General features: G+C 41.8%; 2 protein-coding genes across 5 annotated transcripts in view; both read right to left on the reverse strand.

Annotated features, from left to right (window-relative positions):
- Window positions 1-892: 892 nt before the first annotated feature.
- On the reverse strand, window positions 893-27,248 carry grinaa (glutamate receptor, ionotropic, N-methyl D-aspartate-associated protein 1a (glutamate binding)). 2 transcript variants are annotated; one of them, XM_014178449.2, is made up of 8 exons: window positions 27,043-27,224; window positions 14,345-14,455; window positions 13,396-13,778; window positions 10,744-10,856; window positions 9,786-9,986; window positions 8,309-8,437; window positions 6,051-6,194; window positions 893-3,217 (listed from the first exon to the last, which is right to left on the reverse strand). In XM_014178449.2, exons 2-8 carry the CDS (start codon window positions 14,374-14,376, stop codon window positions 3,068-3,070), a joined length of 1,152 nt encoding a protein of 383 aa, XP_014033924.1. In that variant the 5' UTR covers window positions 14,377-14,455; window positions 27,043-27,224; the 3' UTR covers window positions 893-3,067. The 2 variants fall into 2 exon arrangements, with proteins under 2 accessions (XP_014033924.1, XP_014033925.1); XM_014178450.2 differs by lacking the exon at window positions 14,345-14,455 and having other exon boundaries at window positions 27,043-27,248.
- A 239-nt stretch (window positions 27,249-27,487) lies between these two features.
- Window positions 27,488-27,699, reverse strand: part of LOC106588901 (mitogen-activated protein kinase 15) — a 19,867-nt gene continuing 19,655 nt past the window's right edge. For all 3 annotated transcript variants that reach the window (XM_014178445.2, XM_014178441.2, XM_014178443.2), the window contains one exon: window positions 27,488-27,699. This exon is cut by the window's right edge and continues 518 nt beyond it. The gene's annotated coding sequence lies outside the window, so the exon portion shown is untranslated.

A 27,699-nucleotide genomic window follows, 5' to 3' on the forward strand; every position in this document is an offset into this window, starting at 1 on the left:
AGATTATTATTATTTTTTTAAATGAACTACTAAGGAATTATTTGTCACTTCTCTCTTTGACTTCTAAAAAAACCCCTTTGTTCTCAGAACTCGCACAATGTTTCATATCTGGGTTAAGAAACTCTGTGGATCAGTTCAGTTTCTCTCCTGTCAAGCGTGATACCATGTTCAAACCACAAACAATCCAAGATAATTACCACAATGCGCATTGACCAATACTTTTCGTTTGTAGGATAGGTGGAGCGAAGTCCCTGAAAGGTCTGTGCACGGCCCTGGTGTCTGGTTAAACTGTGGCAAGCTATGACTCAGCAGCATCCAAATTCGCATGAACCACACTTCATGTAATTATCCACAACAAGGAGGAAAGAGGACATGGAGAGGCATCGTTGTCATCAGCCCAGTGCATGCCATTAGACTGCTGCTATGGAGATGGGAGAAGCTGGTCTGTGAAATAAGAAACTACTCTGGATTCATCCCAAATGGCACCCTATTCCCCATGTAGTGCAGTACATTTGCCCACAGACCTATGTGCCCTGGTCTTAAGAAGTTCACTGAAGTAAATAGGGTGCCATTTGGGATGTAATTGTAGGCCTCTCAGGGATAGTCAGGTGGTGGGGGAGAGCAGTGGCTTGTGTCAACAATTAGGATTCTTCTTCCACATGTTCAGGTTGCCATTATTGGTAATGTGTAGCCTATCAATCATGCCCCCGTTGAATAATTATACTTGTCTCATGCCCCTTGTCTATGAATTTGCCCCTTATATTAAAAGCTGGTTTTTAACGCGTAAGCACTATTATAGCGTTAACATCAATCAGTGGTTCAAACCACACACAATCCAAGACAATTTTTCTGTTGTAACTCTGATGAAAAGCAAAACAGCAGTGTAGAGGAATGCAATTCCAGTTCAATTTTAATGCGAATTTACAGTGCAAACAGAACTACAAAGCCCAAAATTACTCAACACATCAAACCACTAAGGAGTTGTATAATATATATGTTAGATAAAAACACAAAAGTTAAATCAACATGGTTAAAACAGGGCTGTAGGCAGCACAATAACACTATCATTATATCATTATGATTACTCTTCATTCCACGTGTCTCAAAGAAACAGCTGGTGCACTGCCCAGTGTGCAATCACAGCACATGCAACAATGGGAAAGGGTCGTGCAACAGGAGTTAAAACATAACTGAACTCAAGATTCAAAGCTTTGATGTGGTTTTCAAAATGGTATTCATATTAGTGGATGTAACTTAAGCATCTTGTGTTTTATTTCAATGGAGAACATCTCAATGGCTTGGTCAGCATTGGTAGTAGTGGGGTGTTAAAGAATGTTCTCTCTAGTGACTAGTGTTAGTGATTGTCTGTTTTCAGCCTCTCCTTATTCTACATTTGAGTCTTCAAGTATTTACATTAATCCTTCACGTTTGAGCAGGAAACCTCAGTATACATCACTCTGCATCTCAAAGCCCACCTGATTTCCAATTTAAAGCACTCCTTTTGACCAGAGAACTAAGTAGGAAAGTAGCACACTAAGTAGGAAACAGGGTGCCATTTGGGACGTAAATGGTGAATAATAAACTTCCCTCTCCTAGGAGGACCTTTCACCATGCATCATTCAGAAGGGCAGAAAATGTAGTGTTGAGTATCCTTCTCATTCACTTTCAACTTCACAGCAGCCTTGCCTTCTACAGCAACTTCAATAAATATATCATTAATAACTTATGTCCTTCAATCTCCGTGTCCATCTATCTACTACAGCATGTCAGCTTTTTTAAATCACAAGCAACTAGTGATATTTTTCTAACATCTGTATAAAAGTGTTCAGAAATTCCAATACTTCAACATTTCACATTAGTAATAATGGAGAGAAAAAAATCAACACTATAGTATTTACTATACATAAAGACAAGGAGACAAATTAGGAATTAGTAAGAAAAAGGGAAAATGCGAGGGGGAAAATAAATCCCCAAAAAGCCGATGGTACATTCCACACTTAGCTTAGTGGGGGGGAAATCAGGGATTCCATAAATATATTAATGTGTATTAGTGTATAAGTCACACATCTATGTTAACAAAACAAACGTCAGTCACATTTTATTCAGGTTTTGGTCTTTGTACTGGTTAGCTATGCGTAGTGATGTCATTAGTCATATACTGTACATTGAGTGAGCATATTGTTCTCCCTTCAAGCCTCACAGCCACACACTCCCCGGCATGCCTAGAAAGAGCTGGTTAGGGAACTAAGTGTCATATACAGTTCCCATAAATCTATGGACAGCTACGTAACAAGAAGGCCAGGAGAGGCATCATCCCTCTGGAGGGTTTTTATCCATCTATTCAGCTCATCTCAGCTGTGTTTCAGGTGCCATGCAGAGTTCATTTACATTGGCAGGAAAGGGAGGGAACACCAGAGGGAGAGGATATAGCAGGAAAGGTGTTTCTAGAACGGTTTCTTCCTTATAAAGCGCTTGCCTCCATCACAGCACTGCTCTCTATCAGATAGCATAACTCTCTTCCCTCTCACTCTCTACAGCACTTAACCTACAAGGCAAGGCAGAGCGCCAAGGAGAGTTCCATAGGGTTTGTTCAGCTAATGTTAAGAAGTGCTGTACTAGCTAGCTACCATCTGTGTAAGTAAAAGCAGATTGCCAAGGATGAGAGAGCAAGCAGAAGGCATTAAAAACAAAACAAGGAATGTTAAGGTGTAACTTCTGTCACTATAGTAACATACTTCAAAGGAATTTTACATAAATAAATGAAAAAGTATGCCCTTTGCGGCACTCTATGACAGGCCAGCTGCTAAAGTAGCAGACTAAACTAAATTCCGATTTACACTCAACTGAGTTTAATCGGCTACCGCTAAAGGTGACAGAACACATTTTCTGTCACCCAATTAGTCTCCTGAAGGGTGTGGGGTGAAGGTGGGGGAGGTGTAACAGAGGAATGAGAGCGGGAACAAATCATACAAAGACAGCGAGGGGAAAGAGCATCATTCATTCTTCCACACTGAGGAGAGGTTCCTGGATGCCTTCCTCTCCCTTTCCCCTAGAGGGAGCCACTCCATCACTCGCGGGAACGGCCTACGATAGCCAGGATGTAGAGGAAAATGTTGATGATGTCGGTGTAGAGGTTGAGAGCGGCAAAGATGTACTCCTCTGGACTCAGAGCCAGCTTCTTGTTGCCCAGGAGGAGCTGGGTGTCCACGGCCAAGAACTACAACACAGAACATGGAGTCAGGAATAATTACTTTGAGGCAATCAGTCACGTAGGAATGAATCGTAGCTCTTGCATACAGATCTGAGTATTATGGTATTTTATTAGGATCCCCATTAGCTGGTGCAAAAGCAGCAGCTACTCTTCCTGGGGTCCACACCAAACATGACATCATTTTCTGTATTAATATACAAGAACAGCTCAAGGACAAATGGCACATGTAGCCTAAATATCAATAGATACACACAAACTGTCTTGGTCAAATAGGGGAGAGTAGGTACATCATCAGGATTTGCAGGTTAGGATTCAGCCCGTTATGCTGATGTTTTTCTAAAGCCTCAAGTTCTTAAAATGTTACCAGTGATGTTCTGCCATATTGCATTAGCCTGAAATCATCAATTAGACTATACTGAATAAAATATCAATCATTTAATAATGTTCTCATCTTGAAATGGTCTTTCTTCATCCCCACTCTCCTTCGCGTCCCACAACCATTGGTATTCATCCCTCTCTTTGGTATATCCCTCTCTCATCTGTCCTTCTCCCTCCCTCCCTCCCTCCCTCCCTCCCTCCCTCCCTTCCTCCCTTCCCAGTATGTCTTATGTTGCCGTTTCCATGCTTTCCTCCAGGCATCATTACAGGTCACTGGGTCCGCTTTTCCACCCCTCCTCTCCAGATGTCCTTCCTTATTTTTTTATTTAACCTTTATTTAACTAGGCAAGTCAGTTAAGAACAAATTATTATTTACAATGATGGCCTACCCTGGCCAAACCCGGACGACACTGGGCCAAATGTGCTCCGCCCTATGGGACTCCCAATCACAGCCGGATGTGATTCAGCCTGGATTCGAACCAGGGACTGTCGTGACGCCTCTTGCACTTAGATGCAGTGCCTTAGACCGCTGCACCACTCGGGAGCCTTATTCCCTCCATCCTCACCAACACCGTCCTCTCCCCATCCCTCTCTCTCTCCTCACCAACTCTGTCCTCTCCCCACCCCCTCTCTTCACCCTCACCAGCACCGTACTCTCCCCATCCCCTCTCTCTCTCTCCTCACCAACACTGTCCTCTCCCCATCCCCTCTCTCTCCACCCTCACCAACACTCTTTCCTCTCCCCCATCCCTCTCCTCACCAACATGCTGTCCTCTCCCCATCTCCTCTCTCCCCATCCTCACCAACATGCTGTCCTCTCCCCATCTCCTCTCTCCCCATCCTCACCAACATGCTGTGCTCTCCCCATCCCCTCTCTCCATCCTCACCAACATGCTGTCCTCTCCCCATCTCCTCTCTCCCCATCCTCACCAACATGCTGTCCTCTCCCCATCTCCTCTCTCCCCATCCTCACCAACATGCTGTGCTCTCCCCATCCCCTCTCTCTCTCCTCACCAACACTCTGTCCTCTCCCCCATCCCTCTCCTCACCAACACTCTGTCCTCTCCCCATCCCCTCTCTCTCTCCTCACCAACACTCTGTCCTCTCCCATCCCCTCTCTCCCCATCCTCCCCAACATGCTGTCCTCTCCCCATCCCCTCTCTCCATCCTCCCCAACATGCTGTCCTCTCCCCATCCCCTCTCTCCATCCTCACCAACACTCTGTCCTCTCCCCATCCCCTCTCTCTCTCCTCACCAACCTGCTGTCCTCTCCCCATCTCCTCTCTCTCCATCCTCACCAACCTGCTGTCCTCTCCCCATCCCCTCTCTCCCCATCCTCCCCAACATGCTGTCCTCTCCCCCATCCCTCTCCTCACCAACACTCTGTCCTCTCCCCATCCCCTCTCTCCATCCTCACCAACACTCTGTCCTCTCCCATCACCTCTCTCCCCATCCTCCCCAACATGCTGTCCTCTCCCCATCCCCTCTCTCTCCATCCTCACCAACCTGCTGTCCTCTCCCCATCTCCTCTCTCTCCATCCTCACCAACACTCTGTCCTCTCCCATCCCCTCTCTCCCCATCCTCCCCAACATGCTGTCCTCTCCCCATCCCCTCTCTCTCCATCCTCACCAACCTGCTGTCCTCTCCCCATCCCCTCTCCATCCTCACCAACCTGCTGTCCTCTCCCCATCTCCTCTCTCTCCATCCTCACCAACACTCTGTCCTCTCCCATCCCCTCTCTCCCCATCCTCCCCAACATGCTGTCCTCTCCCCATCTCCTCTCTCTCTCCTCACCAACCTGCTGTCCTCTCCCCATCCCCTCTCCATCCTCACCAACACACAGTCCTCTTCCCATCCCTTCTCTTCTTCCCTCAGAATCCCTTTATACTGCCTTGGTTTAAGGTGAATGAGAGTTTTGGTGAGTCTGACTGGCTCCCATCACTGACTGATGGCATCACTAAGGTCATTTTCTTCCCTTTTTGAGTTTCCAAAATGTAGCACCGTTTTTCTTATTCTTGCTTCGTTCCCACTTTTCCACTCTCCAGATGAAATGATCTCAGTTTGACTGGGCCCAGGCAGTGGTGGAAAACAGCAGCCTGATAACCCGGTCACATGACCAGACAATTGGACACAGTCAGTTCCTGTTCCGCTGAGCTTTTATGCTGTTAGAGCTCAATGTGTATAGCTCTGCCTCAACCTTCTCAGTTTGCAACCATCCCAACTGACCATACAAGAAAAATGACAGATGTACTTGATAAACAATAGAGACCCTCTATAATAAAGCTTTCTCTTCCTGGGATTAAACTACGCCACGTCTCATTAATATACTTACGCAGGTGACACAGTGGTGGTGGATGAGTTGACGGCCCCCCCCCCCTTACAAAGCTGTTTGAGCAATTTGAATGAAAACTGCTATTCATATGCAGCCCATTATTGATGCAGTCAAGTGACTCTACTTACACAGGTAAAGAGCAGGGCTCCCAGGGAGGCGTAGACGATGTGGAGGATCCTGTGGCGGATGAAGATGCAGAGGATGGAGAAGAGCAGCAGGACGATCAGACACACGAACAGAACGCCCCGGCAGGAAGTGAAGTCATACTTGCTCTGGATTGGGGTAGAAAACAAGGAAATTAGGGATTGTCAAGGATTGTTATTGAGTTGAGGTTAAAGCCTCCGCAAGTTCCTCAATTTTCACAGGTTCAGAACATAGTTCCTCAATTGTCAAGGCTATGGGCTAGCATGTGTTAGTTATAGCATGTGTTAGTTATAGCACGCGATAATACATGATAGTAATAGCACGTGATAGTAATAGCACGCAAAATTTACAGTACGCGACAGTAAGTGATATTTTCAGTATGCGACAGTAGGCGATCTTTACAGTACACGATATTTACAATACGTGACATTTACAGTAAGCAATATTTACAGTACGTGACAGTATGTGATATTGACAGTAGTAAGTGATATTTACAGTACGCGATAGTAAGTGATATTTACAGTACGCGATATTTACAATACGTGACATTTACAGTAAGCAATATTTACAGTACGTGACAGTATGTGATATTGACAGTAGTAAGTGATATTTACAGTACGCGATAGTAAGTGATATTTACAGTACGCGATATTTACAATACGTGACATTTACAGTAAGCAATATTTACAGTACGCGACAGTAAGTGATATTTTCAGTATGCGACAGTAGGCGATCTATACAGTAGGCGACAGTAGGCGACAGTACGTGACAGTACGTGATATTTACAGTACGTGACAGTACGTGATAGACAGTACGTGATATTGACAGTAGTGATATTTACAGTATGCGATAGTAACAGTACACGATATTTACAGTACGCGACAGTAGGTGATATTGACAGTACGCGACAGTATGTGATATTGACAGTACATGATATTGACAGTAGTAAGTGATTTACAGTACGCGATAGTAATAGTACGCGATATTTACAGTACGCGACAGTAGGCGATCTTTACAGTACGCGACAGTACGTGACAGTACGTGATATTTACAGTATGTGATATTGACAACACGTGACAGTACGTGATATTTACGTGATGGTACGTGACAGTACGTGCTATTTACAGTATGTGATATTGACAACGTGATAGTACGTGATATTTACAGTACGTGATGGTACGTGACAGTACGTGATAGAGACAGTACGTGATATTTACAGAACGTGATATTACACGATATTTACAGTATGTAATAGTAAGCGATATTTATAGTCCGTAATAGTAAGCGATATTTATAGTCCGTAATAGTAAGCGATATTTATAGTACGTAATAGTAAGTGATAGTAATAGTATTGACAGTAAGTGATAGTAATAGTAAGTGATAGTGAGTAAGTGATAGTTATAGTAGGTGATAGTTATAGTAGGTGATAGTTATAGTAGGTGATAGTTATAGTAGGTGATAGTTATAGTACGTGAATGTAATAGTACGTGATATGCCATGATATTTATAGTAGGTGATAGTAATAGTAGGTGATAGTAATAGTAGGTGATAGTAATAGTAGGTGATAGTAATAGTAGGTGATAGTAATAGTAGGTGATAGTAATAGTAATAGTAGGTGATAGTAATAGTAGGTGATAGTAATAGTAGGTGACAGTTATAGTAGGTGATAGTAACAGTTATAGTAGGTGATAGTAACAGTTATAGTAGGTGATAGTAATAGTAGGTGATAGTAATAGTAGGTGATAGTTATAGTAGGTGATAGTTATAGTAGGTGATAGTTATAGTAGGTGATAGTAACAGTTATAGTAGGTGATAGTTATAGTAGGTGATAGTAACAGTTATAGTAGGTGATAGTTATAGTAGGTGATAGTAACAGTTATAGTAGGTGATAGTTATAGTAGGTGACAGTTATACTAGGTGACAGTTATACTAGGTGACAGTTATACTAGGTGACAGTTATACTAGGTGACAGTTATACTAGGTGACAGTTATACTAGGTGACAGTTATACTAGGTGACAGTTATACTAGGTGACAGTTATACTAGGTAATAGTAGGTGATAGTAATAGTACGTGATAGTATGTAATAGTAATAAGTACGCAATATTTATAGTAGGTAATAGTAGGTATCATGGTTCACAACCAATGAAGTGTGAGGACGTGATACTGACAGCAAAGTGGGAGTAAGGACAGAGAGTGTATGTTCATGCCTGTGTGTGTGTGTGGGGGGGGTGGACTACTGACCTGTAGTGAGAAGAGGACCACGGTGAAGCAGACCACAGCGGTAATGCCTACGGCCATGATGACCGTCTCTGTGTCATAGAAGCTGGCGATCATCCCCACCATGTAGGAAAGACTCAGGGTCAGGATGGACTGAGGACAGACACACAGACTACGTCAGGATTACAACCACAACACATCCCTCTCACAAAGTCTAATACAACTAATAAGAAGACAGTCAGGTCATCACTCAAATCTGTGTTTCATCTCATATTTGATATTAATCCCAAACTGCACCCTATTCCCTACATAATGCACTACTAAAAGGCACCCTATTCCCTACATAGTGCAATACTTCAAAAGTAGTGCACCATCTACGGAATGGGGTGATACTTGGGATGCAGTCAGAGTAAGGCCATACCAATGCCATCAGGTTCCAGGGGTGTTTAGTATAATGAATAGGGTAGGGCCGTACCAATGCCATCAGGTTCCAGGGGTGTTTAGTATAATGAATAGGGTAGGGCCGTACCAATGCCATCAGGTTCCAGGGGTGTTTAGTATAATGAATAGGGTAGGGCCGTACCAATGCCATCAGGTTCCAGGGGTGTTTAGTATAATGAATAGGGTAGGGCCGTACCAATGCCATCAGGTTCCAGGGGTGTTTAGTATAATGAATAGGGTAGGGCCGTACCAATGCCATCAGGTTCCAGGGGTGTTTAGTATAATGAATAGGGTAGGGCCGTACCAATGCCATCAGGTTCCAGGGGTGTTTAGTATAATGAATAGGGTAGGGCCGTACCAATGCCATCAGGTTCCAGGGGTGTTTAGTATAATGAATAGGGTAGGGCCGTACCAATGCCATCAGGTTCCAGGGGTGTTTAGTATAATGAATAGGGTAGGGCCGTACCAATGCCATCAGGTTCCAGGGGTGTTTCGTATAATGAATAGGGTAGGGCCGTACCAATGCCATCAGGTTCCAGGGGTGTTTAGTATAGTGAATAGGGTAGGGCCGTACCAATGCCATCAGGTTCCAGGGGTGTTTAGTATAGTGAATAGGGTAGGGCCGTACCAATGCCATCAGGTTCCAGGGGTGTTTAGTATAGTGAATAGGGTAGGGCCGTACCAATGCCATCAGGTTCCAGGGGTGTTTAGTATAGTGAATAGGGTAGGGCCGTACCAATGCCATCAGGTTCCAGGGGTGTTTAGTATAGTGAATAGGGTAGGGCCGTACCAATGCCATCAGGTTCCAGGGGTGTTTAGTATAGTGAATAGGGTAGGGCCATACCAATGCCATCAGGTTCCAGGGGTGTTTAGTATAGTGAATAGGGTAGGGCCGTACCAATGCCATCAGGTTCCAGGGGTGTTTAGTATAGTGAATAGGGTAGGGCCATACCAATGCCATCAGGTTCCAGGGGTGTTTAGTATAGTGAATAGGGTAGGGCCATACCAATGGCATCAGGTTCCAGGGGTGTTTAGTATAATGAATAGGGTAGGGCCGTACCAATGCCACCAGGTTCCAGGGGTGTTTGCGGCGGAACTCTCCACAGCAGCTGAGGGTGATGAGAGACACGAAGAAGATGGCGTAGGACACATAGTACGTCCAGGGGTTACGACGCACAAACAACTTGGCGTCGTCCACAAAGGTGAAGACGGCCACGAAGGAGAAGGTGACCATCAGCTGAACGGTCAGCACCAGGAACACCTGGGAGGGGGAGAAGGTTGGACAGAGATGTTATAGGACAGTTTCAACAAAGCTTTTGAATAACTATGATAAAAGCTCAGTCAACACATAACATTGGCTTTGGAAATAAAATCCTGAAACTTTTCTAGCTAACGGTGACTAACCCAAAATTTGCACAATCGCGACACTCAAACGAGGCTGCAATGAAAACTAATGGGACTGTAGCGACTGTGTCGGCATCAAAATCTGGGGTGTGAACTACGTTTCTATTCAAGTGTTGATTGACATGGTAATAGCTCAATAGTATTGGAGAAAAGTTGAAAAAAACAGACTCCTCCGACGCTGTACGTTAAATTGTGACGTGTCATGACGTAACGTAAAGCACGCATGAAGCAACTCATTCTGTCTTACAGCCTCTCTCCACCAGGTATAGCGCTTCTCTCACCGTTTAAAAACAAGACAGGGACAGGGTAAGGGGGATACCTAGTCATTTTTTTGCTTCATCACGACAAGCCATCATGACTCGCATGAGCCGCTGTTAACTTTAGCGCCGACCTTCAAAACGGTTTCAAATTCGACACAAACCTAGGTATGTAATGACACATTATAGAAACTCTTTATAGTGTTTTATTTACATTTTAGATGTGATAAGGTGATAAGTTGGACAGATCGGGTGAAAAAAGCAGTGTCCCCACACGACATCTCTCTTTTTCACTATCACGCAATAGGTTAAGCTTCTATTCTGTTCTCATTCATGCAGTCCCCTCTCCTTCCTCACCTTTCTAATGAAGGCCTGTCGAATGCTCTTGTCCTCAAAGCCAGAGTTGGTGAACTCCTCATTGTCGTAGTAAGATGGTGGCACATCACCATGGTAACCATCACCCATGGAAGCTGAAAACCCCCGACAACAACAAAATATTGGCAATCGTTAGACCACCGCATGGGTCGTTACGAACACAGGTCATTGAGTGAGTTCTATATTGATAGTTATTGATCTGTCAAAAAGTTAGTCAGATAGTTGGTCTTTTTTAGCACACTTGGTTAATTAAGGACAGTGAAATAAAGACGCACAGGCAGCAGTTTCCAGGGGTAATTATACATCCATCTAAGTGGAAAACCAAACCGCAACCTAAATAGAAAGAATTTCCAAACGTGCCTTTTAAAACAGAAAACTGACATAGCTTTATGGCACATAAGCGGGAGTGAAGACTTTCGTAACGGCATTCATTTAACTGTAGCCGAATAATGATGTGGAACACATGGGTAGTAGAGGTCGACCGATTAATCGGAATGGCCGATTAATTAGGGCCGATTTCAAGTTTTCATAACAATCATAAATCGGTATTTTTGGACGCCGATTTTTTATTTTTGTTATTTTTTTAGACCTTTATTTAACTAGGCAAGTCAGTTAAGAACACATTCTTATTTTCAATGACGGCCTAGGAACAGTGGGTTAACTGCCTTGTTCAGGGGCAGAACGATAGATTTTTACCTTGTCAGCGCTGGGATTCAATCTTGCAACCTTACGGTTAACTAGTCCAACGCTCTAACCACCTGCTTTACATTGCACTCCACGAGGTTACTCGAATGCAGTAAGAAGCTAAGGTAAGTTGCTAGCTAGCATTAAACTTATCTTATAAAAAACAATCAATCAGTCATAATCACTAGTTAAACTAGTAATGTCATCAACCATGTGTAGTTATCTAGCCTGTCCTGCGTTGCATATAATCGCTTAGGTACACGTTGCTCCAACCATAAACATCAATGCCTTTCTTAAAATCAATACACAAGTATATATTTTTAAACCTGCATATTTAGTTAATATTGCCTGCTAACATGAATTTATTTTAACTAGGGAAAATGTGTCACTTCTCTTGCAACAGAGTCCGGGTATATGCAGCAGTTTGGGCCGCCTGGCTCGTTGCAAACTGTGAAGACTATTTCTTCCGAACAAAGACAGCCGACTTCGCCAAACGGGGGATGATTTAACAAAAGCACATTTGCGAAAAAAGCACAATCGTTGCACGACTGTACCTAACCATAAACATCAATGCCTTTCTTAAAATCAATACACGGAAGTATATATTTTTAAACCTGCATATTTAGCTAAAAGATATCCAGGTTAGCAGGCAATATTAACCAGGTGAAATTGTGTCATTTTGCGTTCATTGCACGCAGAGTCAGGGTATATGCAACAGTTTGGGCCGCCTGGCTCGTTGCGAACTAATTTGCCAGAATTTTACGTAATTATGACATAACATTGAAGGTTGTGCAATGTAACAGGAATATTTAGACTTAGGGATGCCACCCGTTATAAAATACGGAACGGTTCCGTATTTCACTGACAAGAAAAAACGTTTTGTTTTCGAGATGATAGTTTCCGGATTCGACCATATTAATGACCTAAGGCTTGTATTTCTGTGTGTTATTATGTTATAATTAAGTCTATGATTTGATAGAGCAGTCTGACTGAGCGATGGTAGGCAGCAGCAGGCTCGTAAGCATTCATTCAAACAGCACTTTCGTGCGTTTCCCAGCGGCCCTTCGCAATACATTGCGCTGTTTATGACTTCAAGCCTGTCAACTCCCAAGATTAGGCTGGTATAACCGATGTGAAATGGCTAGCTAGTTAGCGGGGTGCGCGCTACTAGCGTTTCAAACGTCACTCGCTCTGAGACTTGGAGTAGTTGTTCCCCTTGCTCTACATGGGTAACGCTGCTTCGAGGGTGGCTGTGTTCGCTGTGTTCCTGGTTCGAGCCCAGGTAGGAGCGAGGAGAGGGACGGAAGCTATACTGTTACACTGGCAATACTAAAGTGCCTATAAGAACATCCAATAGTCAAAGGTATATGAAATACAAATGGTATAGAGAGAAATAGTCCTATAATTCCTATAATAACTACAACCTAAACATCTTACCTGGGAATATTGAACTCATGTTAAAAGGAACCACCAGCTTTCATATGTTCTCATGTTCTGAGCAAGGAACTTAAACGTTAGCTTTTTTACATGGCACATATTGCACTTTTACTTTCTTCTCCAACACTTTGTTTTTGCATTATTTAAACCAAATTGAACATGTTTCATTATTTATTTGAGGCTAAATTGATTTTATTGATGTATTAAGTTAAAATAATGTGTTCAGTATTGTTGTAATTGTCATTATTACAAACAAATAAATAAATAAATAGGCAGATTAAATTGGTATCGGCTTTTTTTGGTCCTCTAATAATCGGTATCGGCGTTGAAAAATCATAATCGGTCGACCTCTAATGGGTAGTTAAGGTTCCCAAACTGCAGTATAGCCTGAGAGTTACCTACAGTGTGTTACAGTGTAGGAAAGAAGACTCCACTCTCCTAAACGCTGACCAACAAAAAGCAGTCTCTGAAAACACATTCTGTACTAGTAGATGTCAACTTCCTTCCACTCACCGTTGGGGTCACCAGGGAACCCTGGCTGTGCAGGTTGCTGGTAGGGCCCCGCGGGGTACGGGGCCTGGGGATAAGGCATCTGAGGGTACGGTCCCTGTCCAAATCCAGGGCCTCCCTGGGGGAACCCGGGCTGACCATAGGGTGCAGGCTGATCGTAGGGTGCAGGCTGGCCGTAGGGTGCAGGCTGGCCGTAGGGTGCAGGCTGGCCGTAGGGTGCAGGCTGGCCGGGGTATGGAGCTTGCACTGAGGCCTGGGTGTAGTTGGGAGGGGGTATCCCAAACCCGGGTTGGGGCGGTCCATAGACGTTGTTGTGGAGGGGGTTGTTCTCCCCCATCAACCCGGGGTAGATGTTCTTGTCCTGAGACATTTTGCTCACTGTTGGCCTGAGGAACAAGGAAACAATTCAAAAACATGAGTTAAACCTGTATGGCATTCACATACACATAACACTGTGTTGGGTGAGAGTTTGCATTTGAGATAACATGACTAGCTGGAGTTCTGGAAAGTGAAGCAGTGGAAGGGAAATTGTGAAACATAGTGAACTTAGACTATGATGATGTTCGACATCTTCTCAAAATTTGTCATACCGGTTAGCCGTCAGCATTAAGGTTTACAGACATCTTATGCCAATAACATGAGGAAGTGATTTTATTCTCCTTGCTTGTTTTACTCCCTCCCTCTAACAGGAGGCACCGGGGAAAGTAATGAAAATCTTAGCACAGTTTTGGCCACACTGCTAAAGATTTAAGCACTGCATCTGTCCGATTACAAAAAATGTGATGAGAATGAGGAAGCAGGCTGGCAAGAGGCCCAGGCAGCAGCCCAGTGAGTCTTCCTAAAACCCCCAGAGAGTTTTCACACAGAATTGACGGTATGTTACATGTAAAATGTTTTAATTAAAAATCGGGCAATGTTTATATGACCCCCTTTCAAACAGTCCCATTTTTACCACTTTCTTGCCGGTTTACGCCTTTTATACATCCCGTTGCGCAGCCGGCACCGGTGACGGGTGGGAACAGGGGTGTGCCGATGTGGGTGGGCGTGTGCCGATGTGGGTATTCTATTCAAAAGAATAGAATAGCATATTTTAAGTTTAATTATGTCACTGGTTTGTGCAGCCTAGGCCATGGCTGCGCCATTCAAATGAAATCAATATAGTTCATTAAAACAGACAAGACAATTACATTCCCCTGCCCTGATCACAGGCAACACACATATTTTATAGTTAGAATATAATAAAATATTTTCCCCAAACAACTTGAGTGTCGCAGGAACAAACTGTTTTTCAACAAAAAAAGTGATATCTTTCTGATCATGTATAGGAATCAAATGTCTGACCTGGATGAACCTCTGTAGGATCCAAATAGGTCAGATCAGCTTTGCAATAAATAACTTAAACCAGACCCCCTCTCACCCACAGAGGGGGAAGGAGGGACCTGGTGGGGGTCAACACCTCACACCCTGTTGTAAATCAAGGACAGGTTTCCCTCTCCAATTTTCATCAGAGGAATGTGCCTTTGTTTCAGACTTTTCCTGACGAAACTCTAACACGTTCTAAAGCGAATACTGGAACAATATTTCTAACATAGAACATGGGGAATGGTCTGAGGCGATCTAAAGAACACTAACGTTATTTTGATGTTATTAAAAATGTTAAAGGAAATACTGTAAATTGGAAAGTATACCCACTACATGTACAACGTTTACATCCGCGTTGTGCATGAAATATGAACAATGATGAAAGTGTTTTTGTTAAGGGACATGATTTTAGGAGCCATAAGAGATAATTGTTTACATAAACATTGCACAGTGACAAGTCACGCCCTTGAGTGAGGTCAGGGAGTGTGTCAGCCTGACGGAACCGCCCTTTCTAACAAACTGTATAAAATGATGGGTTAATAATTAACATATCGGACCAGAGAGACGTAGAGCTGCAGCTCACGTTTAAAGTGGTTTGAACTCTGAAGCTCTACACGAGGTAGAGATGATAAAGTAACCTCCCGGGCTATCACGGGTACGGCTGATTAGCCGTCCTAAGTAAAGTATCTAGAAAAGCTAATTGAAGAGGGACCACTCTACTACTCTGCTCAAACCACCATAGTACGCTACTCTCATCACCCCAATGGGAACCATCGACACGGCTGGCCAGCCTATCTTCCAGAGCGAATGAAAGGAGAATAAAAAAAACGTTCAGTTCTGTTCAGGACTACACGACAAGTCACCGGATACCGGACGACTGCAGAGGAGAAAAACAGAGAAAACCCTTTTGGACAATCAGAGCTTTAAAAGCATGCTGCGAAAAGGCCCCAAACCCCCTTTCCAAGACGGTATGGTTCCGAGAAGAGACACGGCGAACCGAGGAATTTCACGTTAATACATTCATGATTTCTTACTCCAAGCGAGTGGCGGTTCCTGTGTAAAGTGTTATAAGTGTTATACGTGAGAGTAGTTTCTAAAATGTACCAATGTTAAGTGTCTCTGTCCCTCTCTCGCCCTCTCCATGTCTTTTGTAACAAGCAGCCATATTGTTGTTAGTCCGCTAGGGACCTGTTTTTAATGTATTAAGTGGGTATGTTTATCCTGTGTTACCATTTAGTTAGCTAATAAATAAATAAATAAATAAATAATTAAACCAATTTGTGTAGTACTGAATCATACGTAAGGCTCGGGATTTTGCAGATGCAAGGGGGTTACAACTGTTCAGAATGATGATATGATACGAGTTTATGATTAAAAGTTAACTGTTTATGGATGTGATAGGTGAAGACCTTTAGAGTTTAATTTGGGAGACGGTAACTCTTTAAAGAATCGCTCTCGTGGTGCCCCAGATCCTAATGAGTTAATTGTTACATGATTCATTTAAAAATTAGGTAACAATTAAACATATTTAGATAAATTACAGTCTTCAGATTGATGAAAAGTTAGTGATGACATGGCCTCTCTCTCTCGAAGGACAGGAAACACACAACTCTTAACCTCTCTAGGCTAGGCGGGACGAATTCGTCCCACCTACGTAACAGCCACTGCTATCCTGTGGCGCGATTTTCAAAACCTTAAAAATCCTATTACTTCAATTTCTCAAACATATGACTATTTTACAGCCATTTAAAGACAAGACTCTCGTTAATCTAACCACACTGTCCGATTTCAAAAAGGCTTTACAACGAAAGCAAAACATTAGATTATGTCAGCAGAGTACCAAGCCAGAAATAATCAGACACCCATTTTTCAAGCCAGCATATAATGTCACCAAAACCCAGAAGACAGCTAAATGCAGCACTCACCTTTGATGATCTTCATCAGATGACAACCCTAGGACATTATGTTATACAATACATGCATGTTTTGTTCAATCAAGTTCATATTTATATAAAAAACCAGCTTTTTACATTAGCATGTGACGTTCAGAACTAGCATACCCCCCGCAAACTTCCGGGGAATTCGCTAACATTTTACTAAATTACTCACGATAAACGTTCACAAAAAGCATAACAATTATTTTAAGAATTATAGATACAGACCTCCTCTATGCACTCGATATGTCCGATTTTAAAATAGCTTTTTGGTGAAAGCACATTTTGCAATATTCTAAGTACATAGCCCAGGCATCACGGGCTCGCTATTTAGACACCCGGCAAGTTTAGCACTCACCATAATCATATTTACTATTATAAAAGTTTCATTACCTTTTGTTGTCTTCGTCAGAATACACACCCAGGACTGCTACTTCAATAACAAATGTTGGTTTGGTCCAAAATAATCCATCGTTATATCCGAATAGCGGCGTTTTGTTCGTGCGTTCCAGACACTATCCGAAATAGTAAAGAAGTGTCACGCGCATGGCGCAATTCGTGACAATAAAATTCTAAGTATTCCATTACCGTACTTCGAAGCATGTCAACCGCTGTTTAAAATCAATTTTTACGACATTTTTCTCGTAGAAAAGCGATAATATTCCGACAGGGAATCTCCTTTTCGGCAAACAGAGGAAAAAATCCCAAAGGCGGAGGCGGTCGGGGTCACGCGCATAAGCCAGTGTCCCTTGATCGGCCACTTGAGAAAGGCGATAATGTGTTTCAGCCTGGGGCTGGAATGACGACATTCTGTTTTTTCCCGGGCTCTGAGCGCCTATGGACGACGTGGGAAGTGTCACGTTAGAGCAGAGATCCTTAGTAAATGATAGAGATGGAAAAGAAGTTCAACAAATGGTCAGACAGGCCACTTCCTGTAAAGGAATCTCTCAGGTTTTGACCTGCCATTTGAGTTCTGTTATACTCACAGACACCATTCAAACAGTTTTAGAAAATGTAGGGTGTTTTCTATCCATATGTAATAAGTATATGCATATTCTAGTTACTGGGTAGGAGTGGTAACCAGATTAAATCGGGTATGTTTTTTATCCAGCCGTGTCAATACTGCCCCCTAGCCCTAACAGGTTAAAGTGTACACTTCCCAGCTGTCAGGTTTACATCTAAATATTGTGAAACGTATGTGATTGTAAGCATGAAACTATTTGTGAAAAGATGTAATGTGATGTTACCCTTCTAAATGAGAGTATGAATTTTCAAACAAAGATTAACCTCAACAGCCAGTGTAATACCTAAAAAAATGCAAAAACTTCAATTTTTCAAACATATGACTATTTTACACCATTTTAAAGACAAGACTCTCGTTAATCTAACCACACTGTCCGATTTCAAAAAGGCTTTACAACGAAAGCAAAACATTAGATTATGTCAGCAGAGTACCCAGCCAGAAATAATCAGACACCCATTTTTCAAGCTAGCATATAATGTCACATAAACCCAAACCACAGCTAAATGCAGCACTAACCTTTGATGATCTTCATCAGATGACAACCGTAGGACATTATGTTATACAATACATGCATGTTTTGTTCAATCAAGTTCATATTTATATCAAAAACCAGCTTTTTACATTAGCATGTGACTAGCATTCCCACCGAACACTGCCGGTGAATTTACTAAATTACTCACGATAAACGTTCACAAAAAACATAACAATTATTTTAAGAATTATAGATACAGAACTCCTCTATGCACTCGATATGTCCGATTTTAAAATAGTTTTTCGGTGAAAGCACATTTTGCAATATTCTGAGTCGATAGCCCGGCATCACAGGGCTAGCTATTTAGACACCCAGCAAGTTTAGCACTCACCAAAGTCCAATTTACTATAAGAAAAATGTTATTACCTTTGCTGTTCTTCGTCAGAATGCACTCCCAGGACTTCTACTTCAATAACAAATGTTGGTTTGGTCCCAAATAATCCATTGTTATATCCAAATAGCGGCGTTTTGTTCGTGCGTTCAAGACACTATCCGAAAGGGTAAATAAGCACGGCGCATTTCGTGACAAAAAAATTCTAAATATTCCATTACCGTACTTCGAAGCATGTCAACCGCTGTTTAAAATCAACTTTTATGCCATTTTTCTCGTAAAAAAGCGATAATATTCCGACCGGGAGTGGTGGTTTTCGTTCAAAGAGAGGGAAAATAAAAACGTCTCGTGCCCTCGTCCACGAGCCCCAGTCTGATGGTCCTCTGACAGGCCACTATCCAAACGCGCTAATGTGTTTAAGCCTGGGGCTGCCTCGATATCATTCAGCTTTTTCCCGGGTTCTGAGAGCCTATGGGAGCCGTAGGAAGTGTCACGTTACAGCAAAGATCCTCAGTCTTCAATAAAAAGTGCCAAGATGAACAAGAACTTGTCAGACAGGCCACTTCCTGTTCAGAATCTTCTCATGTTTTTACCTGCCATATGAGTTCTGTTATACTCACAGACACCATTCAAACAGTTTTAGAAACTTTAGGGTGTTTTCTATCCAAAGCCAATAATTATATGTATATTCTAGTTACTGGGCAGGAGTAGTAACCAGATTAAATCGGGTACGTTTTTTATCCGTCCGTGTAAATACTGCCCCCTATCCCCAACAGGTTAACAAAAATACCTACAAGGAAAGACAGTCATCCAGAGCTTCCAGGAAACTGTGCCCCCAAAGGATGTTGTTTGGTTTGCTAAATGTGATACGCCGTAAGTGTCGCCAAATTTTTATATTTTACTTCGCTACTTTCTAATTTCTCTCTATGCCACTTTCCACACAAGCCCAGCCACGCCGTGTCACTCAAAGAGCGCATTTGTCGTTCACTTGCGTTCAGACTGCATGGTCAATGCAACAATGTTGATGACAACAATGCTGTTTTCACTTTTTAATATAAATCTACTAGCATTCTAGAATTACACTATTAGTTTGTGTTTCTTACATGTGCAAACAGCTACTTTGTCTTTTCTTGTCAAGTTGGGCCTAATCGCTAGTTAGCTGGCTAATAAATGTACTGAGTAAGAGCAAACGTAATTAGCAATACAGCCTGATAATACCAGTGATGGTGTAGACCTAAATCAGAATGTTTGTGCAACAGTATCTTCTAAATCAAAGAGGAATACGCGAAGCATGAATATGTTAGCTACATGAAGTAGCTAAGAGAAATGTGTTCAATGTAGCCAAAGATTATAGGGTGCCCTTGGCTTGTACAATCAATCAGGCAGTGTACAGCAGTTAACCCACTGTTCCTAGGCTGTCATTGTAAATAAGAATTTGTTCTTACCTGACTTGCCTAGTTAAATAAAGGTTAAATAAAAGATTTTTTAAAAATAACACTATAAATAAGAATGTACCACTAATCCTGTCTCTCACACTGAATCTGACGAGCAAGAGAAAGCAGCAGATCACTAGCATCAGGCGCAGTCTCCCTCCCCCCTCTTTTTAGGCCACATTGAATAATGATGTTATTATGAAACACTGACTGTCCCATTTCCCCTGGCTGCCAAAGCCTGTCTGTCCTGATCCTGTCTCACTAGTCTGACCACAGAGGACCCGACCAGATGGGTAACATTCACTGGCATCCACTGGCTCCACAACATTCACATTAAAGAACATAACAGATTACAATAGCACACTCTTCCCTATATAATGCCACTACTTTTAGCAAGAGTAAAAAAAACAAAAGTAGTCACTAAATAGTGAGTCATTTCAGACATAGGCAATCTTTATCATCTGATAAGTCCTGGCGGCTGTTCTAACAACCGTAACAATGCTGGTTACAATTTAAATGTTATCCTCCAGAATCTCAAATATACTGATGGATGAAAAAAAACAATTGTTTATGGATTTTTTAAAATTGTATTTATTTATTCATTCCATTAATTAAATTATGTTACGAATAAAAATGGTGGGGTTGTCAATCCAAAGTTACAGCCAAAAGCTGTAAAACAAAAGTTACTTTTGTCCTCTGAAGGGGGACAAATGGGTAAAAAAAAAAAGACTATTGTAGACAAATCAATCGATAGGCTCAGTTAGGGACTGTCTGGGACTAAATAGCAGCTTTGCTGACAGCACAAGCTTTCAACGACACCAGTCTTTCCGTCATTCTCGCTCTTTCACACGCATATATATATTTACCACTAAACCAGCTCTAGGAAATAGCCCAGCAAGCACACAACATTGTCACTGATATTAGCTAGAAACATTGATCAAGAACACCCAAGGCGCACCCATGTGATTTGCCAAACCTGTGTGACAAAACTGATAAGGTTACAGTGCTAGTTATAATATTTGGTTACAGTCCAAGAACATGATTAGTCACTTCCCGTCTTCCAGGGGATTGCAGTGAAAGAAAAACGGCACTTCTCTGCAGCTCTAAACATGCTAATTTAATTTCAGCCATCCATAACAGGAAATAGGCTAGACAACAATGATTAATTTAGCATTTTACCTATTTAGACCCATTGATGTTGTGTTATTCACACACTACTGGCCCATATCTGCAAGCCAAGACAAGCATAACGCTGTAATCTACAGCTATAGACAGCAGCCAGACAGTAGTAGACATCTGTCTCAGTCCTATCCAGATGGACAGCACAGTAACCCAGAGCCCCTGACTAATCAACATGTGACAGTGACACACAATCACATCATGTGACCAACTCACCGTTAGTTCATGTAATGGTAAATGTTTCACCAACCAAATTGAATGCTTTCCACCAGCATGCTGTCAGCTAGTTGGACAGCCATGGTTGGGGCACATCACAAAATTGTGTGTTTGGGCTTATTGTCAGGGCTGTGACGAAACCAGTATCGCAATATTTTTTCCATGGCAAAAATTCAAACACGAAGCAGATTAAACTTTTTGGTCCTTCAAAAACCTGTATGTAAAAAATGGTGTGCTATAGCTTGGAAAATAAATACATGTGACTCTTGATGACAACATAATGATGTTTGTTTCCAACATTAGGGCCGTTTTCCTGGAGAAGTAAAATCCGCTTCGTGTTTTGTTTCCTTGCCACGATACTAACGAGTATCGCGATACTGGTATTGTCCCGGCCCTACTTATTGTCACAACAAACAATGTCATTTCCATCACAGGTTCCAACATGCAACCAGTTTAGGCCTCAATGTCACAATGACCAGTGGTCTACTGAGTTTGAGTAGAATGATTAAGAAGAGAATGCTTGCAACACTGTTGAGTTCCATAAACTGAAATATCCTCTTAGGAGGGAGTCGCCTCATGGATGAAGAGAGTACCACTATCCCTGGCTCCTACTGATATAGGGTGATCCCCAAATGGCACCCTATTCTCTATGTAGCGCAGTACTTTTGACCCGGGAACAATATGAGCCATTTGGGATGCAGACATAGCCCTTGGACGCATTCACTAGGAAAATTAAGGGGAGACTCACCGTCTCCCTGCAGTCCACACACAATTAGCACAATAACTGGACTCACCTATATAAAACAAACTGTGTATGACTGAACTTCAGAAAAACTTAGCGACAACTGACATCTACCCAAAGCACTTGGGCTTATATATGGTGGTCAGAACTGTTGCTCTGCTGCTAGGGCGAGCAAGATGCCTAACGCTGGTGGGGTGGGGACTTGGGTTCTCTGATGTTTTAATTTAGATTTGTATTTTATGTACAAAGGTGTATATTTATATACACACACATACATACACAGTTGAAGTCTGAAGTTTACATACACAGCCAAATACATTTAAACTCAGTTTGACAATTCCTGACATTTAATCCTAGTAAAAATGTCCTGTCTTAGGTCAGTTAGGATCACCACTTCATTTTAAGAATGTAAAATGTCAGAATAATAGGAGAGAATTACTTATTTCAGCTTTTATTTCTTTCATCACATTCCCAGTGGGTTAGAAGTTTACATACACTCAATTAGTATTTGGTAGCATTGCCTTCAAATTGTTTAACTTCCACAAGCTTCCCACAATATGGTGGGTGAAATTTGGCCCATTCCTCCTGACAGAGCTGGTGTAACCGAGTCAGATTTGTAGGCCTCCTTGCTCGCACATGCTTTTTCAGTTCTGTCCACAAATGTTCTATAGGATTGAGGTCAGGGCTTTGTGATGGCCACTCCAATACCTTGACTTTGTTGTCCTTAAGCCATTCTGCCACAACTTTGGAAGTATGCTTGGGGTCATTGTCCATTTGGAAGACCCATTTGTGACCAAGCTTTAACTTCCTGACTGATGTCTTGAGATGTTGCTTCAATATATCCACAATTTTCCTTCCTCATGGTGCCATCTATTTTGTGAAGTGCACCAGTCCCTCCTGCAGCAAAGCACCCCCACAACATGATGACGCCACCCCGTGCTTCACGGTTGGGATGGTGTTCTTCAGCTTGCAAGCGTCCCCCTTTTTCCTCCAAACATAACGATGGTCATTATGGCAAAACAGTTCTATTTTTGTTTCATCAGACCAGAGGACATTTCTCCAAAGAGTACAATCTTTGTCCCCATGTGCAGTTTCAAAACCGTAGTCTGGCTTCTTTATGGCGGTTTTGGAGCAGTGTCTTCTTCCTTGCTGAGCAGCCTTTCAGGTTATGTCGATATAGGACTCGTCTTACTGTGGATATAGATACATTTGTACCTGTTTCCTCCAGCATCTTCACAAGGTCCTTTGCTGTTGTTCTGGGATTGATTTGCACTTTTCACAACAAAGTACGTTCGTCACTAGGAGACAGAATGCGTCTCCTTCCTGAGCGGTATGACGGCTACGTGGTCCCATGGTGTTTATACTTGCGCACTATTGTTTGTACAGATGAACGTGGTACCTTCAGGCGTTTGGAAACCAGACTTGTGGAGGTCTACAAATATTTTTCTGAGGGCTTGGCTGATGTCTTTTGATTTTCCCATGATGTCAAGCAAAGAGGCACTGAGTTTGAAGGTAGGCCTTGAAATACATCCACAGGTACACCTCCAATTGACTCAAATGATATCAATTAGCCTATCAGAAGCTTCTAAAGCCATGACATCATTTTCTGGAACATCCCCTGATGTTTAAAAGGCACAGTCAACTTATTGTATGTAAACTTCTGACCCACTGGAATTGTGATACAGTGAACTATAAGTGAAATAATCCATCTGTAAACAATTGTTGGAAAAATGACATGTGACATGCACAAAGTAGATGTCCTAACCCACTTGCAAAACTATAGTTTGTTAACAACAAATTTGTGAAGTGGTTGAAAAACAAGTTTTAATGACTCCAACCGAAGTGTATGTAAACTTCCGACTTCAACTGTGTGTGTGTGTGTGTATATATATATATATACATATATATATATATATATATATATATATATATATATATATATATATAGCAGGGATCCATCATGGGTTAGCACACTGGATGGTGAACTAGGCTATACAATGCACTAGAAACAGTAATGACAGGACGTTTCATGTCTTTGAGACTAGTGTCTCAGGTCGCTCAAATTATAGATATCTAATGTGCAAATATTTAGGCTTGAGTGATGAATGTCAAATGTTAAGCCTAAATGTCCACCATATTCTAATTTAATATGGAATTAATGGAAGTTCAATCAGGAAGTCCTGGTCTGAATACATCTTCTTGCATTAAACTTTGGTTCAGTTGTAAAATGTAATTTACATTACTTCCTTAATCATGGGCACAGCGGGAACGTTCTATTTGTTTACAAATGGTCTCATCAACAGCACAACTTCATGTCACTCCTCCTCCTCTATCAATTAACCATGTGTGAAATGCCAGTCACTTATTATCCTCTAGCCAATGAGCCACAGGAAAATAATGTAATTCCACCATGCTTTCTAATAGACCAAGAGGCATAGCTGTTTAATTGTCATATATATTTTTTTAATTCAGTTAGGCTCTAAGGCTCTCCTCTATGTAAACCTGCATACACAACCCCCCCTCTCGGACAATGCCCCCGAAGGAAGACAGAAATAACTAGACAATATGCATTCGATTATGTTTTCTGATTGTGAAGGAAATGAAGACAATATGGCTCAGAGACAGACTGTTACAAGGCCTGTAGTTTTTCCCTTTCTGATTGTAAAGTAATAGAGACAATATGGGACAGATAGGCCTATCCCAACCAAGCCTACTGTACAACAAGGCTTGTACTTTCTCCTCTCTCCAGGTTTCTATGATAGTAAAATAACTAATACAAATCGTAAGTGGTTTGAGCAGTTATTTCCATGGCTGCCATAGAGATCCAATAAATGGCTAGACCTGATTCAAACCCATCACATAGAACAATGTTGCATGCTTCAACCGCATAAAGAGCCAGAAGGTATTAGCATTTGCACCCTCCTTCTCATACTTAATGTTACCCGAAAGCACGGTAGATAAAAAGTATGATCCAAATGAAGCATAATACAATTCATTAACGTAATGCACAGAGGAGCTCTCAAAAGGCAAGCCAGGAGAGGGAAGTGTTCTTGTTTGCAATGAAATTGAATGCATGCCAGAATTAAATTAATTTACTCCACATTTGCCTAACACGGCATCATGCATGTCCAGAAAACAGCATGCATCCCCAGGAGGACAGTGTTCCAGGAATATTCCACTAGTCAAGAGCTAGGGCTAGGCAATAAAGGGAAAACAGTCCAGTCCCAACTTCAACTGTAAAAACAGGAACAGACAATAAAATAAAGTCAGAAAAGATAGCCCTAAACAACCTGTGACTGCAACAGCAAGTTTGAGTCTTTTCTTGTTGAGTACAATTGAAGACCTTGAAGTCGATCACAATGAGGCTAAGTATGAGACTGCTGGTCAATTTTTTTAAATCAATTTTTTATTATTTTTTCATTTTGAATTGTGCTTGTTGACGTTTACTGCATCGATTGACAGAAACATAAGCATTCCGCTGCACCCGCCATAACACCTGCTAAACAGTGTACGTGACCAATAAAATGTGATTTGGTTCACATTCCTAGAAAGAAATATACGTCAGCTGCATGAACTGACAGCAACTGCTTGAACCCAGGGGCCACGTTTGATGATATATCAGCACTAATAGGAATCTACTATATGCATTGCAACAAAGTAAACAATTGGACAGTAGGCCTATCTGAGAACTTAAGCCCACACTGCCTGGTGCATTCTTTTCAGCTAACTGGCTGCAACCAAAGCACATTTACTGTAAACATTGACAGCATCCCTGTCTGCCTCAGAATACAACTAGTTAGCTAATAGGCTAGCATTATATAAACAATGCATCCGGGCATTACAACCGGTTTGGTAATCCTGGCTTTTCACGTCGTCCATCATATTAGTGCTGTACATCCACAGGCCTAAACTAAACCACGATGGCTGCATTTACACAGGTAGCCCAATTTTAATATTTTGATTCATTCATTGGTATTTTGGCCAATCAGATCCGCTCTGAAAATGATCTGATGTGAAAAGATCTGATTGGTCAAAATACCAATTATTGTAGAAAAGCTCAGAATTGGGCTGCCTGTGTAAACGCAGCCGATGGGCGTCGCATCAGTTCGATGCACCTTGCCTCCGCCGCTTGATGAAATTATCAGAATGGCTACATCACATGGTATTCTCGCTTACAGCGATTATTCCCAGATGACTTTGTTGCGTAGACTTATCTACAGCAAATGCCTCACAGCCAGTGTTGTCATTCGGTTAATGCTGAATAGGCCCAGTATCGCCAATTACAAATGAACAGCACAGCTAATTCGAAGACGAAAAGGGGAGCAGGTAGCACGACTGTCGAGACGATTGGCTAGTTAAATTAGCTAACGTTTCATTACAGAATGTTATTGCGTTTCGAAATGAAACTATATGAGGCTAGCAAGCCAACACTGGCGACTACCTACATTTTGCTAGCCCACGGGTAAAAATAAAACCTAGACAATAGCAGATTTAGCTATCCATTCATAATTTCGAGAAAGTTGTAGAACAAGCATTTCACGCCTCGCATCAACATTGTAGCTGAAAATGTAGGCTAACATCGTAATGATTTTTTAAAAACCAACTGATATTTTATCCCCAAAGTGTTGTCATCATACTCCATTCAAAAATATATTGCAGTATTTTAGTTATTGATATAACGTTAGGCGATAAGATACACCATCTTTGTTCATTTAGTAAATAACGGCTGTTCAAATAGCTAGCTACGTTAACGTTACTAGCCATTAGGTAACTACTGCAAGTTGTTAGCTAGCTTGTTTATACTGCTAAAAATGAGAAGCAATTTAGCTAGCTTGTTTATACTGCTAAAAATGAGAAGCAATTTGGCGAATAATTCCCAAATAAAAAGCAACCTTACCTTTTTTAGTACGTGTACCTTTAACCAAGCAAAACAGTGTAGCTAACGTTAATTATTCAACGCCAATCCCCGTTGAAATGATGTTTCGCTTTCGAAACCCTGCTGTCTCCTCCGATGTAAAACGTCCAGTTAGTAAGATTCTCAACAGCTTTTCACGCAATAGCGAGAACTACGGTGACTGGCGTCATCTCACGATATTGTCAGGTGCTTCTGTGTGGGAATCACCCAACCTAACTAAAAATCTATATGCTATTTTAATTGAAAACAAATTACATTCACCGTTGAGTAACATGGTTTGATGTCAATACAATATGACTATGGTAAGAAAAACTGACGCATACATTTGGGTGTCAGCATCCTACCTTTATAGAGTGGTGTGTACTGTACTACCCATGAATATAAAAAATACATTCACACAAAGGTTTAAAAGAAAGTAGTCAATTGCTTGCGGTCATCTTTTTAATATGAAACCACAGGTTTGCTTTTCATACATCAACTGTCAACATTTATTTTACTGTGTTGGAAGCACCATTTTGCAATAAAGTATATTGAATTTGCTTGCCAGGAAATTATGGCTAAAATAGTTATTTACTTATACACATTACAAATGTTACGTTTTACAAAAGTAGTGAATGACTAAATTAACATACATTTACA

Source organism: Salmo salar, chromosome ssa27, assembly GCF_905237065.1.
Source record: "Salmo salar chromosome ssa27, Ssal_v3.1, whole genome shotgun sequence".
NCBI lineage: Eukaryota > Metazoa > Chordata > Actinopteri > Salmoniformes > Salmonidae > Salmo > Salmo salar.

Coding starts and splice junctions, on each gene's coding strand:
- grinaa (XM_014178449.2), bottom strand. CDS start 14,376: ATGTATAAAAGGCGTAAACCGGCAAGAAAGTG. Junction 10,857..13,395: donor GTTCCCTGGTGACCCCAACG/GTGAGTGGAAGG, acceptor GGGGGTTTTCAG/CTTCCATGGGTGATGGTTAC. Junction 6,195..8,308: donor TGGTCCTCTTCTCACTACAG/GTCAGTAGTCCA, acceptor ACCCCAATCCAG/AGCAAGTATGACTTCACTTC.